Here is a 14630-nt window from a genome sequence, read left to right as displayed (position 1 = left end):
GTCCATAGGCACTTGAGCCCAGGAAGCAGGCACATGACTCCAGACTCATGGTGGGACTCCCCAAGTGCTGCCTATAGCTGGATCATTTTACTACCGCTAGAGGGCGACCAACTCAGCACAGGAGACTCATGCTCCTTTGGGAGGCAGACTGGAGCCATGGACTTCTGTGTGCTTCTGGCCTACTGCACAGACTACATGCACACACACACACACATGCATACATGCCCCCTGCACATTCATGCATATACACACACATTTGTAGACACACACACTTGTGCATACTGTGCATGTCTGGACCCAGGGAAGTCTCTTACTGCCAGCTGACCCCTTAGCAGAGATAGGACATCCAGGATCTCACCTGCAGGGACCTTGGGGTTCTCAGAGTAGGACCCTCTGGCTGGCTGGCCTGTCTTTGTCTGCAGCTGGAGATTCTCTCTTGGCTTCCCTGAAGGAAGGTAGCAGAAGTATTAGGATGTGAGTTGTCCCTCACCCCATCAACTTCAGGTGGCATTTATGGGACACCAGCTAGGCTTATTCTTAGGCTATTAGGGAAGGTCTCACGAGGCCAGCACATACCACAACTTTAATGAGCAGCGTCTTCCAAGAGCAAATACATCTTAGCCTGGTAATATTAATAACCAACAGACACACCTATCCCTGTACCTGGAGCTAGAATCCCAGGCCTGGGCATGTGGAAGCCCCTAAAAAGTGTACCCCTCATTGTCCTGACCATTGTCTCCCACCCAAACAATCCCTCTGCCATTCTCCACACCCTTCATCCAAGCTCTGCTCTGTCCAGCCCTGCTCCAGACTGGGGCTCTCTGTCTGCTCTTGAGATTCCTGGGCAAGGGCAGGATGGATGGGGCTATGTGCTGGGCAGGGTTGGGCCAGGCAAACCAGTCTGGCCAGTGAAGCAGAGCTGGCTGGGATGAGGCCCTGGGCAGGGGTGTGAGTCAGCGGGCTGGGGCTGAGGGAAACCACTGGGAAGGATGTCACCTGGAGTGACGCCTCAAAACAGGAGGCCTGAGAAGGAAGGCTCAGATGGACCCTCAGCTGCACCCCTGGGACTAACAGGTGGGGCTTGGAAGGGTCCTTTGGGCCTTGTTTTAATTCAAAGGGGGAGCTGGACTCCCAATCACAGCAGTAGTCAGGTCCCAGACCCATACTAGGAGAAAAGCTAGACTCTTCTTTCTAGGCTTTTGAAGTTCAGTGTCTACCAGCCCACAGTGTGGCCCAAGTGCTTCACACTGGGGCTATGGTGGCCTTTCATCTCTGGCAAGTTCCCCAGGCAAACTCAAGCTCAGCAGAGATTATCTGGATAGGCTTGGGGATCCAGTGGCCAGATGGGTTGGAATGGTCTATGGTCAGTGAGGTTCTGAGCATTCAGGGCTGGTGCATTTGAAATGCAGCTCTTAGCTCTTCAGACAGTTTGAGTTTCCTGCCACCGAGGGGGAGGGGGCTTGGTGACGTTCAGGCAGGACCAGGCATGTCATCAAGCATCAGTCTAGCTACTGAGAGCCGCCCCCAGTTTCTTAGTCTCCCTCCCAGTCTGGCAGGTGAAGTCTGTGGTCTGTAAAGTCCCGCACCCTGTGTCAGCATGTTAGTCAGCCTCCTTGGTTAGGGTGAGCCACTGTGCCGCCAAAGTCCCTATAAACTCCCTGGTGTGGCCCAGTGCCACAGAGTGGGGCCTGTGGGGCCTATAGGCAGAGCCAGGGCCTTGTGCTGTGCTGAGGACAGCAGGGCAAGGGGTAGCACAGCCACCTGGGACAGAGGAACAGAGAGCAGAGCCTGGCTGAGAGCAAGCAGCATACTATGGCCTCTGGGATGCCCTCTGAGCTCCCCAAGAAGGCCAGTGGATGAGCCAGGACCCCAGGCAGCAGACATCTGGTGAAGGAAGTACTGGATCCAGGGCCATGTCTGGGAAACGAGGTCGAGCTCGAAAGCCCCGAGGCAAGAGGGTGGGCAGGGCCCAGCGGGCAACTGGGCAGCAGCGCCCTGAGGCTGAGCCCCCGCCCCCCAACACAGGGGGCCCTCAGGACCAGGTGGGGGTGGCCCTAACGGGCCATGTGACCAGCACTCAGCCAGCTCCTCAGGGACACTCTAAGGCCACCAGACCAGAGCATCTACAGGCAGCCTGGAGGCCAGTTCAGGCCACTGTTGTGGAATCCAAGCTGGTGCTGGCCCCTGAACACATGGAGGGGGCCCCCATGCCAGCCCTGGGCCCTGAATTGTTGAGACTCCATGAAGTCCAGCTGTGCCTAGCCCAGGAGCAACTGCTTTTGGAGGATCGGAGGCGGCAGGTCCAGCTGCAGATGCAGCTCTGGCAGGAGGAGCAGCTGTGGCTGCAGCAGCTGCAGGAGGAGCAGCTGTGGCTGCAGCAGCTGCAGGAGGAGCAGGCCTGGGTGCACATGGAGGGGCTGCAGCTGGCTGTGGCCCTGGAGCAGCTCCGGAGTGGGAGCCTCGAGGCACTGCAAACCCAAGGCCAGGTAAGGCCTGGAGGGCTATGGGCAGGGGCTTGGGCAGTCTGATGGTACAATTGACACTCAAGCATCTTATAGATGTGTGAAGGCTGGGAGGCCAAGTTTGCTGCAGAACCTCTGTGGACCTGTATGACTGGAGGGGCTTGTGCCCACTATACAGAATGTTGCCCAGACAAAGGACAGCAAGCCTGCCCAGACCACACAGTGCTTGGCAGGCAGAGGCCATTGAGGGAGGGAGCTTGTTTGTGGATGGTGGTGTCAGGGGACCAGGACAAGTAGGTAGAGGAGCTGTCCAGGGCAGCAAGGTGAGGGGTGAGGGCTGGGTGCACAGTTGACAGACAAAAATACTGAGGAATATCCCCTCCCCAAGTATCCTGGACAGCTTCTTGTCCAGTTCACCTGAGCTGCCCACTATTTACTGCAGCTTGGTGCTCAGGACTTGAGATCACAGAGGCAGCACGCAGTGCTGGTGCCCATTATCCTCATTCCAGAAGGAAGACTGGCCTCAGACGCAGCTGGGGCTAATTTGGGCAACTAAGACTTCACCCCAGCATTGTGTGGAGTCACCATCACCTGCCAGCTCCAAGGAATCTGGCACTGCCTGGTTTCAGATGCAGGGCTGCATCTAGGTCTGGGTGGGCACTCTTGCAGCAGGGCTCTAACATTGTGCCTTTCTGAGTCATTTGCCCACTCCCCGCCCCAGCTTTGAAGGTCCAGGTACAGTGGATGTCTGAGCCCAAGCACAAATGAAAAGCCCTTGAGACTACTTGGAGAGAAGGGTTTCTCAGAGGAGCCCTATGTACTTAGTGGTCTCAAGGTCAATGATGGGGCAGTGCCCTGGAGGTCAGAGGATGCACTCACCAGCAGCAGCTCGAAGCTTGGACCCAGGGAGGGGTGCCTGCCTCTTCCCTGGTGCAGCTTTGGGGCCCCCCTTCTTACTGCTCATTCTCCTGGGGGTGGGAAGGAAAAGTCCAGGAAGGGTATGTTCAGGAGGGTAGAGGACAAGGCAGTGAACATATTGCCCTGGTCCTGAACCTCCAGCGCACTTCCCAGCCAGTGCCTGCCCTAGTTATTTGAGTATGTGCCCAGTAGCCTGGCAAGAAGATGTCTCTCTCCCTTTATTCTTATGTGCCTGTCCTCTACAATTGTGGTTCAGCCCACTCTGCTGGAGCCCACAGATCTATATTCTGATACCAGTTTTTAAATCACTGGGCTACCTACCAACTGAACAGCTAGCCTGTGTACGAATGCCTTCAACTGTCCTCAACCTTGTTCTGCTGAGCCCAACCCTCCCTACTCTCAAACCCCCTTTCTCCCTGGCCTTGGAAAACTCTGTTGTCTGGTTCTGGAAGCAATGCCCTTACTTCTAGTATACAAGGCTGGTCCTCATTCATTCCCTTAGGAAGAGTCTTCTTTCCACTTCAGCCTGTGTTAGGGTCTTCCAGTGCCTTAGAACCCTTCACATGGCACAATGAATAGGAAACCCAGGTCATGCAATTGCTGACTCCATACACCTATTGTTCCTACCCCACGCTGGTGCCACAGGAACTTTTATAAATAGAGTTAATGAAATGTTATCCTGGAAATAGGACCAGAAAATGCTGAAGGCTGTCTTACAGAAAGTGTTCAGGTAGGTGGCAGACATTGAGAACTTGGGGCAGGAGAACTGGTAAGTGGGGAGTTGGCTTGGACACAGGACTGAGTTCAGGTCAGGGCCTAAGTAGGGAAGTGAGTTAGAGGGAAAACTGGGCAGACTAGGGATCTAGGAGGAACTAAGTGTTTAGGTGTATGGATGATGTGTGGGTTGATACATGCATGAGGTTCCCTGTCTATAGAGGATTTGGTACTTGCAGCATCTTGAGTTGCAAGCTCTTTAATGTACATGCTTGAAGATGGGACCTCTGTGCCTTCAGTTGATGTGCGTGAAGACACGATCAGTGGGTGTTAGGACCACTGTTGGGACGGTTCAAGGCATGATCCTCTATATGAAATGAGCTTTGTTTGTGGAGTCTGTGTGGCGGAGGGGCTTCTGCTTATGGGTCATCCGAGGTCCCCTTGTGCCTGAGGAGTCCATTGGTACAGGGTTGTGTGCGCAGGACCCTAATGTGGTTGGCATAAGGGTGTGAAAGCCCATGGAGTTCCTAAGCCATCGGTTTCATGTGAGAGGATGGGCCAGCAGGGAGTGAAGTGGGGAGACCAGAGGTGTGTCTGCGTGCTGTAAGATGGTCACCTGAATAAGCGGGGTGCGGGGGCTGGCGTCTGCGGCCTCGCCTGCCTCACCTGCCACTTGCAACGAACAGAAACCAGAAGCTCCGCCCCTCACGTTGGGCTGGCCAGTTTCCTAGCGACTAAGCCGCCGGAAATTCCGAGTCACCCCAACTTCCGGGGCGAGGGTCAGGGGTCGGCAGTAGGGGCTTCGAGCTATGGGTTCGCAAATAAGTTCAAGGGGCTTCCGGGTCTTGAAAAGGAGAGGCTCTGGCACTACGGAGTAGTGTTGTCCAGAATCCGTGGCGCAGTTCTGGAGCGCCACCGGAGCGCTCGGGGGTCGGGGATGGGGGTGTGGGCTGGGGGCACCAGAGAGACCAGAATGGGAATCGGGGTCGCGGCCGGGATCCAGGCTGCGGAGGGCGCAGGAATGCGAGCGCGTCGGGGTGGGGCCGCCCCGCCCAGGTGCTGCCCCGACAAGCAGGAGGCAGAGCGCGGGCGGGGCGGGGGCGGGCGCGTGAATCAGGCCGAACGGGCGGGCGGGCCGCGGCGGGGAGTGGTTGCTGGACGGAGCAGACCGCGAGGCCGCTGGGCGGCGGTGGGCTCCTGCTGCCCCTCTGCCGAGAACCCGCTCACCTGGCCAGGTAGGGTCCCTTCCCCAGCGCGGGCTAGGCACGGCGCAGCGCGCAGGACGGGAGGCCGGAGCCTCCGCGCGGCGGTACCTGGGTCTGGTCTCGGGACCTGGGCTGGGCGGTGCAGTGAGCGCGTGCGTGGGGCTGGGTCGGGGACAGGGTGACTGCTCTCTGGAGTACTGGGTAAGGGGTTTCCGAGGTGCATGCTGGCAAAGAGGAGGCAGAAGAAAGGGTGCGGCATACGACACACTCTCATCCTCGCGGCCTACATGTTAGCTGGGCATGTCCTGTACCTTTCCCAGAGCCTCTTCCCAAGCCGCCATGAACCGGGGTGTCCAGAGCTGGATACCTGTGTGGAGGTCAGGGAAAGCTGGGGTCTCCTAACTCCTGATCCCACATCCCTTGACTGGATGGGCAGACAAAGACACCTGGCTGGGTAGCGGCTTACTTCCTGGGGTACAGTAACACCCTTGGGCCTTTTAGTGCCTAATCCGCAATCTATAACTCATCGACTTCCGGTCTTTGAGCTCCATCCCACGTATTCTCACCTTTCAGTTTCACGTCCCCTACCACCCCACCCCTATTTGCTTCCCATGGATTCCCCTCCCATATGTGGGAACACTACCTCCTGTCAGGTAGGAGGGGAATGGTCATTTTCTAGTGCTGTTAATGGTGAAGGGCTTGGAGAGTGGCTTCAGATCAGAGGTCAACAAATGATTCATGCTGAGTCATTGGTTTGGGTGGGATAGCCTTCCTTAAACAGGGCCCCACTTGAATACGCAGATGTCCTCAGGTGGACTCTTGGGGTTCATTGCTGATAAGAGTGGTCACTTACAAGTACAAGGTCAAGGGGGATGTGTGTCAGTGAAAGAGCATAAGGGCATTTGAGGTGATTGCTTTGTGAGTCCAGGTCTCACAATGGGCAATCGGGACCAGGGCCCCTATCCAACCAATAGTATTTTTGACGGTTCCTCACCAGAAGTCCATAGGCTGGACACTTTCCTTATATCAGGAGTTCCCCTCTCCCCCCTCAGTGACAGTGCCTCAGGTGGTGTGAGCATACTGTCTACAATGACTGGGTAGGGTGCTTCGTGGGGTCTATCCAAGTAGATATGCCAGCATTCTTAGTATAGGTGGTCTGCCTTAATCTCCCCAGAATAGTGTGCCACATCTCACTCTGCAGACAGGAAGGAAAACCAACAGCCTACAATCAGGGCAGTGCACTTTTCTTAGAGCAAGTAGACATAGGAGTGTCCCTACCTCCAAGCTCTGTCGCATTTGGACTTGTCAATGTGTTGCACCATGCCCCTGGGATGGCAGACACTATAGCTCCCTGGGTCACACACAGCAGAGGCCTGACCCCCAGTATTATCAGACAAGTGTCTCCTCATTACAACAACATCATTGACACTCCATTTCCTGGGCAGAATTACTTTTCTTGGTCCAGACTAACATCCGGGAACAGGTATGCTAGGCAGGGCAAGAGTCCCAAGCCATTCCAAACCTAAGGAGCAGTGGGGAATGGGGTAAGACTGCCCTAAGGCAACTTCCAGGGCCAGAGGTGCAGGTTTCTAGGTGTCTGGTTATTTCTAATGCCTTTCTCAAGCACAAGCTTCTGCTACCTCTGCCCCCCCTCCCCAGCCACTGAAGAACAAGAATGGTTGTGCTGGGGCACCCATAGTAGTGGATGCTGACAACTCAGCTTTACCTTCATTCTCAGCAAATTGGGGAGAGGGTGGTGACCCAGGGTCTTGGGAATGTCTATTACCCTTAGGATGGGTGGGTCTGGGATGGTATAGAGACCCTACAAAGGAAGTGGCTGACCCCCAAGTAACTGAGGCACAGAGAGGTTTTAGCTGAGATGAACAGTAGCAAAGTGTGAAGTTTTTAGAGAGGTGAAACATTTAGGAGTTGGGGCAGGTAGATCAGTAAAGGGGCTGTGGGAAGATAAAGGTGTGGACCTAGGGAAGAGGTGTGGGTGTGGCTTAAGGCCATCAGCCATGGATGAGTCAGTCTCCACTCTACTGTGCTCACCTTGGGCCAGGTACAGTGTCTCACCACCCTCCTAGGTGTGTACAATGAAGGTAACAGGCCAGAGCACTGCCCAGAGTCTTCAGGCAGCAGCAATAGAGCCAAGGGGCCAACAAGACCAATCTCTTGGGGTCATGGGGAGTAATAATCTCATCACTGGACTGCATTTGTGTCTTAACAATTTATAGGAAAAGAGGGTCACAAAGTAAATAGGACATGAGTCTCTCACCTGTATGGAATGAGGCAAACACTAGCAGTTCCTGAGACCCTGATGAGAACAAGGTCTCGGCCCCAGGAAGGGGTCATGCTATAGCCTCTAGTGCTGTTTCTGAGCCTGTCTTGGTTGGGTCCTGGAAGACCTCCCAGGCATAAGCTAAGCCCAAGATCTAGCAGCTCCATCTGCTATGTGTGTCTACTTGTGAGGTTAAGGTAAATGGTTCCCACTGCCCCTAGTTAATGCATCTTCCTGCCCCTCCAGGCCCCTGGCCCCAACATGGCCCGTCGCTCCCAGAGCAGCTCACAGGGGGACAACCCACTGGCACCTGGATACCTGCCACCTCACTACAAAGAATACTACCGACTGGCAGTAGATGCACTGACTGAGGGTGGGCCAGAAGCCTACAACCGCTTCTTGGCATCTGAGGGGGCACCTGATTTCCTGTGCCCTGAGGAGTTGGAACATGTGAGCCGCCACCTGCAGCCCCCACAATATGTGTCCCGGGAGCCCCCTGAAGGCAGTCCTCCTGATGTGGACATGGATGGTTCCTCGGGCACCTACTGGCCAGTGAACTCAGACCAGGCTGTGCCTGAACTGGATCTGGGCTGGCCCCTGACCTTTGGCTTCCAAGGCACAGAGGTCACCACACTGGTACAACCACCGCCACCTGAAAGCCCCAGCATCAAAGACGAAGCTCGGAGGATGATCCGTTCTGCCCAGCAGGTGCAATAGCATGGGCTTGATGGATGGTGAAGGACAGCCTGGGCTGGGTCTTGAAGCATGACTAGGAGAGTGTGGGAAGAATAAAAGCATTCCTAGTGCTGGGGATGCCAGGCAGGACTGGTCAGCCAGATCTCAGCAGGAGGGTCACATTGTAGAGTTTGTCCATTGTCATCTGGGACCTGATTACATTTGCTTGCCTAGGATAATGGCCAGTACCCAGAAACTTGGGGCCACTGTCGTATTGATCTCTCCAGACCTTGCCCAGCTGAGAGCAACCCACTCTCAAAGCAGTTGGCAAACTGCAAAAAAAAAAAAAAAAAAAGGCTGTTAAGTCAGGAAGACTGGCTCATGAATGTAATCCTAGCATTCAGGGAGGTTGAGGCCAGCCTGGACTACATAGTAACCATCCAGCCTGTATTAAAACAAACAAATCAAAACAAAAAAAAACCCACTACCACAAAACCCAGGAAGATTAGGTAAGGTGGCAGGACCTAGCTTTCCCCCCTTTCCTTATCAAGCCTGAGGTTCTGATGCCTGTCCCAACAACCTAGGATGTGAACACACAGAGCCAGGTTGCAGCTACTCCCCGCACCCCACCCCAAATAAACACCCCATTATGAGCTGCCAACTGATTTGTGTCCCTCTGCTGGGTCCCTTTTACTGCCCTCCTATTTATGACTGCTCTCTCCTGAGGTGAATGCTTATTTTACAGTGCTTATGGGTGAAAGTGTGGCTACAAACAGATAGGATGGCTGGACCCTCTCTGTCTGCTGACCTGATATCCATCTACCTCCCAGGTAGTAGCTGTGGTGATGGACATGTTCACTGACGTGGATCTGCTCAGTGAAGTGCTCGAGGCTGCTGGGAGGCGAGTCCCAGTCTACATTCTGCTGGATGAAATGAATGCTCAGCACTTCCTAGACATGGCTGATAAGTGTCGTGTCAACCTGCACCACGTGGATGTGAGTGACCAAAGCCAGGGGAATAGAGGGAAAATACCTTTGGTAAAGACCTGACTCCCGTCTCTTCCAGTTTCTGCGTGTGCGCACAGTGGCAGGGCCTGCCTATTACTGCCGCACTGGGAAGTCTTTCAAGGGCCATTTGAAGGAGAAGTTCTTGCTGGTGGACTGTGCTGTAGTGATGAGCGGGAGTTATAGGTATGTCCAGTGGGTTTCCCTCAGCCCTGGCCCCTCCCCCACTTCCTTCCCATAAAGCCCTCCTTGTCAAAGCCCGCCAGCCCAACTCCATTACACTCCCAATTCCCTGATCATTCCACTGATGCTTTTGGCCTTTGTGGCCCTACTTCCTCTCCCTGATTTACACTATCCTGTCCACAGCTTCATGTGGTCCTTCGAGAAAATCCACCGCAGTCTGGCTCATGTGTTCCAGGGAGAGCTGGTCTCGAGCTTTGATGAGGAGTTCCGCATCTTGTTTGCACAGTCAGAGCCACTGGTGCCCTCAGCTGGGATGCTAGCTCGCATGGATGCCTATGCACTTGCTCCATACTCTGGGGTTGGGCCCCTGGTGGGCGTTCCTGGGGTTGGAGCACCAACACCCTTTTCTTTCCCTAAACGGGCACACCTCCTATTCCCACCACCCCGGGAAGAAGGCTTGGGCTTCCCTTCTTTTCTAGACCCTGACCGCCACTTCCTATCTGCCTTCCGCCGTGAAGAGCTGCAGCGTATGCCTGGGGGTGTATTGGAGCCTCATGCAGGCCTCCGGCCACTGGCGCGTCCAGGTGAGACTGGGCCTATGGGAGAGCTCACAGGCCCCAGGGGCTTCTTCCAAGCACGCCACTTAGAGATGGACGCCTTCAAGCGGCACAGTTACACAGCAGCCGATGGAGGAGGAGCAGTGGAGAACTTCGCAGCTGCACGGCAGGTGTCGCGACAGACATTCCTCAGCCATGGTGATGACTTCCGTTTCCAGACCAGCCACTTCCAACGTGACCATCTCTACCAGCAGCATTACCAGTGGGACCCACAGTTTGCCCCCACGCGCCCACAGGGCCTCTTCGAGAAGCTTCGTTCAGGCCGACCTGGCTTTGTGGACTCAGATGACTTAGCTAGGCCCCGCTTCCCAGAACTTGGTGGAGATGTGCACCAGCGGCTGGAATATGTGCCATCCAGCGCATCTCGAGAGGTATGTCACGGCTCAGATCCTCCCTTTGGAACTGGCCCTCGTGGTGTAGAGCCTAATGGGGCCTTGCATCCCAACCTGGGCCAGCGTTTTTCATGCCAAGCATCACTGAGGCAAGGCCTGGACACCACTATGGAAGTGGAACCTGAGCGCAGGGGTGGACCCGAGGGACGGGCCGGACTACGTCACTGGCGCCTTGCCTCATACCTGAGCGGCTGCCACAGCAATGGTGGGGAGGAGGGTCTGCCGATGGAAGCTGAATCCTATGATGATGAAGTGCTGACTCCTGGAGGCCGGGACCTGCTCCCCTCTGCCTTCCGCACTCCTGCACCCTTCCCAGCCAAGGGGCCAAAGCCAGGCTCAGGAAGCGGTGGTGGCGACAGCTTGGAGCACGAGGGCACAGAGGAGACAAGCCTGGCTAAGCAGGACTCCTTCCGCTCACGCTTGAACCCACTCATTCAGCGCAGCTCCAGGTTGCGCTCTTCACTTATCTTTGCCTCACAGGCCGAGGGTGCTAGTGGCACCACGGCAGCCACCACAGAAAAAGTACAGCTGCTACACAAAGAGCAGGCAGTCAATGAAACTCTGGGTCCCAGTGGAGAAGCTGTTCGTTCCAGCGCCTCCGCAAAAGTGGCGGAGCTACTGGAAAAATACAAGGGCCCTGCCCGGGACCCTAGTGGTGCAGGGGGTCCCATCACTGTGTCCCACCACAGCAAAGCTGTAGTGGCCCAGTCCTGGCAGGAGGAGGTGGCAACACCAGGAGGAGCTGGAACTGAGCGCCGCAGCCTCGAGAGTTGCTTACTTGACCTGCGTGACTCTTTCGCGCAGCAGTTGCATCAGGAGGCAGAGCGACACCCAGGGGCAGCTTCAATGACCGCCGCGCAGCTGCTCGATACCCTGGGTAGTACAGACCGCCTGCCTTCACGCTTCCTCTCCGCCCAGGGTCGCTCCTTGTCTCCACAAGGGCGAGATAGTCCTCCACTAGAAGGGCCTGGAACAACACACCAGTTGCCTTATTCTGAGCCAAAAAGGAGCCCCACCCCAACTTACCCTGAGCGCAAGGGGAGCCCCACATCTGGATTTCCCAATCGGAGGGGCAGCCCAACCACAGGATTGACTGAGCAGAAGGGGAGCCCCACTTCGGCTTACCCAGACCGCAAGGGCAGCCCAGTGCCACTACCTGAGCGCAGAGGCAGCCCGGTGCCCCCAGTGCCTGAGCGCAGGAGCAGTCCAGTACCCCCTGTCCCTGAGCGTAGAGGCAGTCTCACTTTTGCTGGGGAGCCTTCGAAGACTGGGCCTGCAGAAGAGGTGACTGGCGGCCCCATGGAAGTCCTGCGAAAGGGCTCTCTCCGCCTCAGGCAGTTGCTGAGCCCCAAGAGTGAGCGGCGTGGGGAGGATGAGGGCAGCCTTCCAGCTCCACAGGAAAATGGGCAGCCTGAGAGTCCCCGACGGCCCTCGCTGGGTCTGGGTGACAGCATAGAGGCTGCTGCAGATGAGAGAAGCCCAAAGGTACGCCTGGCTTCTGCTACCGCCAATGCCTTATACAGCAGCAACCTGCGAGATGACACGAAGGCTATTCTGGAACAAATCAGTGCCCACGGCCAGAAGCACCGCGGAGTCCTTGCTCCAGGCCCTCCTCACAGCAGTCCTGAGCTAGGTCGCCCAACAACTACAGGAGACTTGTCTCCAGACATGTCCGACAAGGACAAGTGTTCAGCCATCTTCCGCTCAGACAGCCTCGGGACACAAGGCCGGCTCAGCCGCACACTGCCTGCCAGCGCAGAGGAGCGTGACCGGCTCCTGCGCCGCATGGAAAGCATGCGTAAAGAGAAGCGTGTCTATAGTCGCTTCGAAGTCTTCTGCAAAAAGGAGGAAGCCAGCAGTACTGGGGCAGGAGACAACCTGGCAGATGAGGACACCAGGGACAGTAAAATGGGCAAATTTGTTCCCAAGATTCTGGGTACATTCAAAACCAAAAAATGAATCTCCTGGCTTGGAGGTCAGGACTCTGTATCACTGCCACATAGCACAGTACCCGTCTGGTACTGATGGCGTGGTGGCTGCCAGACTGGTGTCAAAGCAGTTTGGGACCTGGCTGACAACCACCTGTACTGAGCTCCGCTTGACAGCCACACTGCTGCTCACCCTTGGCTTGGCCCTGCTAGGAGCTTAATCCCTCCACCCAGGGCATTTTCTTCATCACCTCCTTCACCATGTCCTAGGCTCAGGTCCACTTTGGGGCTTAATTCACCTCAGGGATCCATATCTCTGCCTTACTTGACAATTTTTCAAGGACTTATCACTATGCCTCAGTTCCCACTTAGGGCCTTTTTTATCTCAGGGCTTTTTCTCAGGGTGTGCATCTCACTGCCTCCTGGATTCACTGTCCCCCTCTGGAGACAGCTTCCTTCCATCCCCTCACCTCAGATCATCTCTCTCTCTCACTCTGGAACTTGCCTTCACTGCTTCCACTCTTTCTCCTCATTGCCTCCTAGCACTTGGCATCTGTCCTCTTGCTGTGGGGAAGGCAGGGATGCTAGACAGGGCAGGCCACTGGGAAGTAGTTGCCAAACCCTACTGGGGCTGCCTTAAGTCACCTCTGCCTTCTCCAGCAAATCTCTGGGTAGCACTTGAAGAGGAGCCAGAAGTGGGGAGTACTGGATTTTGCATTATAATAAAGCAGTCTGGACAGACTTTCTATGACCCTAGCTTCAGTAAGTTCCTAAACCAAACCTGGAAGGAGGTTGTATGTAGTGTTTAGACCTCAGCAAAAGCCAGAAAATGGGGTACAGTACAGCCTAAACCCCCAGCCACCACTGAGGTACAGCAGGACCCTCCCCCCTTCCCCAATCCACACTAGTCTTGGTCCTTTCCTATTTGTCACCAACAAAAAGATCTGTCCAAAGTCCCTGGTTACTTTTATCTTTTCTTCCAAGAATTTTGATTTGAAATGATACCAAATACATAGAGCCCACACACACACACTGTTAAGCATTAAGAAATAAGTTCCTGCTGTCTACTATTCTTTCCAAATAGTTCATACCTGTGTGTGAGAGTATGTGTGAGTGTGTGAATTCATCATATGAAATCCCAAGAGGGCAAAGACATGAAAACAAAGCTACTAAATATTTTCTTCTGACTAACAGCTGGAGAAAGGAGGGCATTGGAACTTGGGCAGTGACTGGATTCCCACTGTCAAAAATCCCAAATTCACACACACCCCAAGAACTAGATGAACTGGAGTCTTTCCTAGTCTTGACATGCTCACTGCTTAGCTTGTCTTAAGGTCCATGGTCTGGTGTCCTGTGCGTCACTGCTCAAGTTCAGACCTGTTGAGCTCTGCAATGAAAAAGTGGAGGCTGGCAGTCCTTCCTGGGGCCCTCTGACCTCTGGCTTCACCCTTCACACCTTTCTGAGAAGGACATTTCCTGAAACAGTGTCTTGTATTCTCACATTAACAGTAAACACGATGCACAAACTCCAACATAGCCCAGTGCTAGGGAGGCAGTGGTAAGCTGGGGCAGCCTGAAACAGCAAGCTCCAGACCAGCCAGGGCTATGCAGTGAGATCCTATGCAAAGAGAAAAAAAAAAAAAAAAAAAAAAAAGCATGTCCCCAAATGGTTAACTGTCCAGCCTTTAACCCTGTGGCCTTTCTAGCTTCCTTTTTAGAAAGCCATGAATCCCTGTGGGGTACTCTTAATCCACCATGCCTGTATAAACACCTCTCCCATCCCTGCAAACTCCTAGCTCTTTGGGCCATCCATGTAGTCACTTATCTGGGTCTGCAGTCTTCAAGCCCTGCAGACACTTCTCAGTCTCTATCTTGCAGCTCTGGTCCTGTATGAACCCTTCTCTGATAGCCAGTTCTTAGCCTTGCAGGCACACTGGTTTGTGGTATTCACCCTCACAGATTCCTTTGTTCTGTTTTTCAACAACTTGGAGCTATGCCTCAGACTCTTGAAACCATGCACTGACCACATTGGCAGTCAGCCACCTCAGGAAACAAACCTTTTAGGTCCAGTTCTGACTGGCTCTCCGTCCGACATGTTGGAATCATAACCATCCTCTTCAATACCCAGTTATGTTTTGCTTTCTGACTGTCTCATTTCACCCAGTATCATTGCTATACATAAGGCTCTAACTTCTGCCCAGCTTCTCTGACACATGCCTTGTCCCCTTTGTCATTTGCCCTACTTTGGGCA

General features: G+C 54.7%; 2 protein-coding genes across 3 annotated transcripts in view; one reads left to right on the top strand and one right to left on the bottom strand.

The window, feature by feature from the left end:
- Nucleotides 1–3456, bottom strand: part of Iqank1 (IQ motif and ankyrin repeat containing 1) — a 38008-nt gene extending 34552 nt beyond the window's left edge. The window contains exons 1-2 of the mRNA XM_051189161.1: nucleotides 3342–3456; nucleotides 359–445 (exon numbers count right to left, since the gene is read on the bottom strand). Of these exons, the coding sequence (XP_051045118.1) occupies nucleotides 359–445; nucleotides 3342–3426 (172 nt within the window). The 5' untranslated portion in view covers nucleotides 3427–3456. The remainder of the gene's footprint in view (nucleotides 1–358; nucleotides 446–3341) is intronic.
- On the top strand, nucleotides 1523–13130 carry Fam83h (family with sequence similarity 83 member H). Of its 2 annotated transcripts, none has more exons than XM_051189159.1 (5): nucleotides 1523–2486; nucleotides 7827–8288; nucleotides 9086–9250; nucleotides 9321–9445; nucleotides 9626–13130. In XM_051189159.1, exons 1-5 carry the CDS (start codon nucleotides 1857–1859, stop codon nucleotides 12408–12410), a joined length of 4167 nt encoding a protein of 1388 aa, XP_051045116.1. In that variant the 5' UTR covers nucleotides 1523–1856; the 3' UTR covers nucleotides 12411–13130. The 2 variants fall into 2 exon arrangements, with proteins under 2 accessions (XP_051045116.1, XP_051045117.1); XM_051189160.1 differs by lacking the exon at nucleotides 1523–2486 and adding an exon at nucleotides 5184–5329.
- The last annotated feature ends 1500 nt before the right edge of the window (nucleotides 13131–14630 follow it).

The sequence above is a fragment of the Phodopus roborovskii genome, unplaced genomic scaffold (genome assembly GCF_943737965.1).
Source record: "Phodopus roborovskii unplaced genomic scaffold, PHOROB, whole genome shotgun sequence".
Classification (NCBI taxonomy): domain Eukaryota; kingdom Metazoa; phylum Chordata; class Mammalia; order Rodentia; family Cricetidae; genus Phodopus; species Phodopus roborovskii.
Note: the sequence above shows the minus strand (reverse complement) of the source record. Positions and strands in the feature narration are given on the sequence as shown.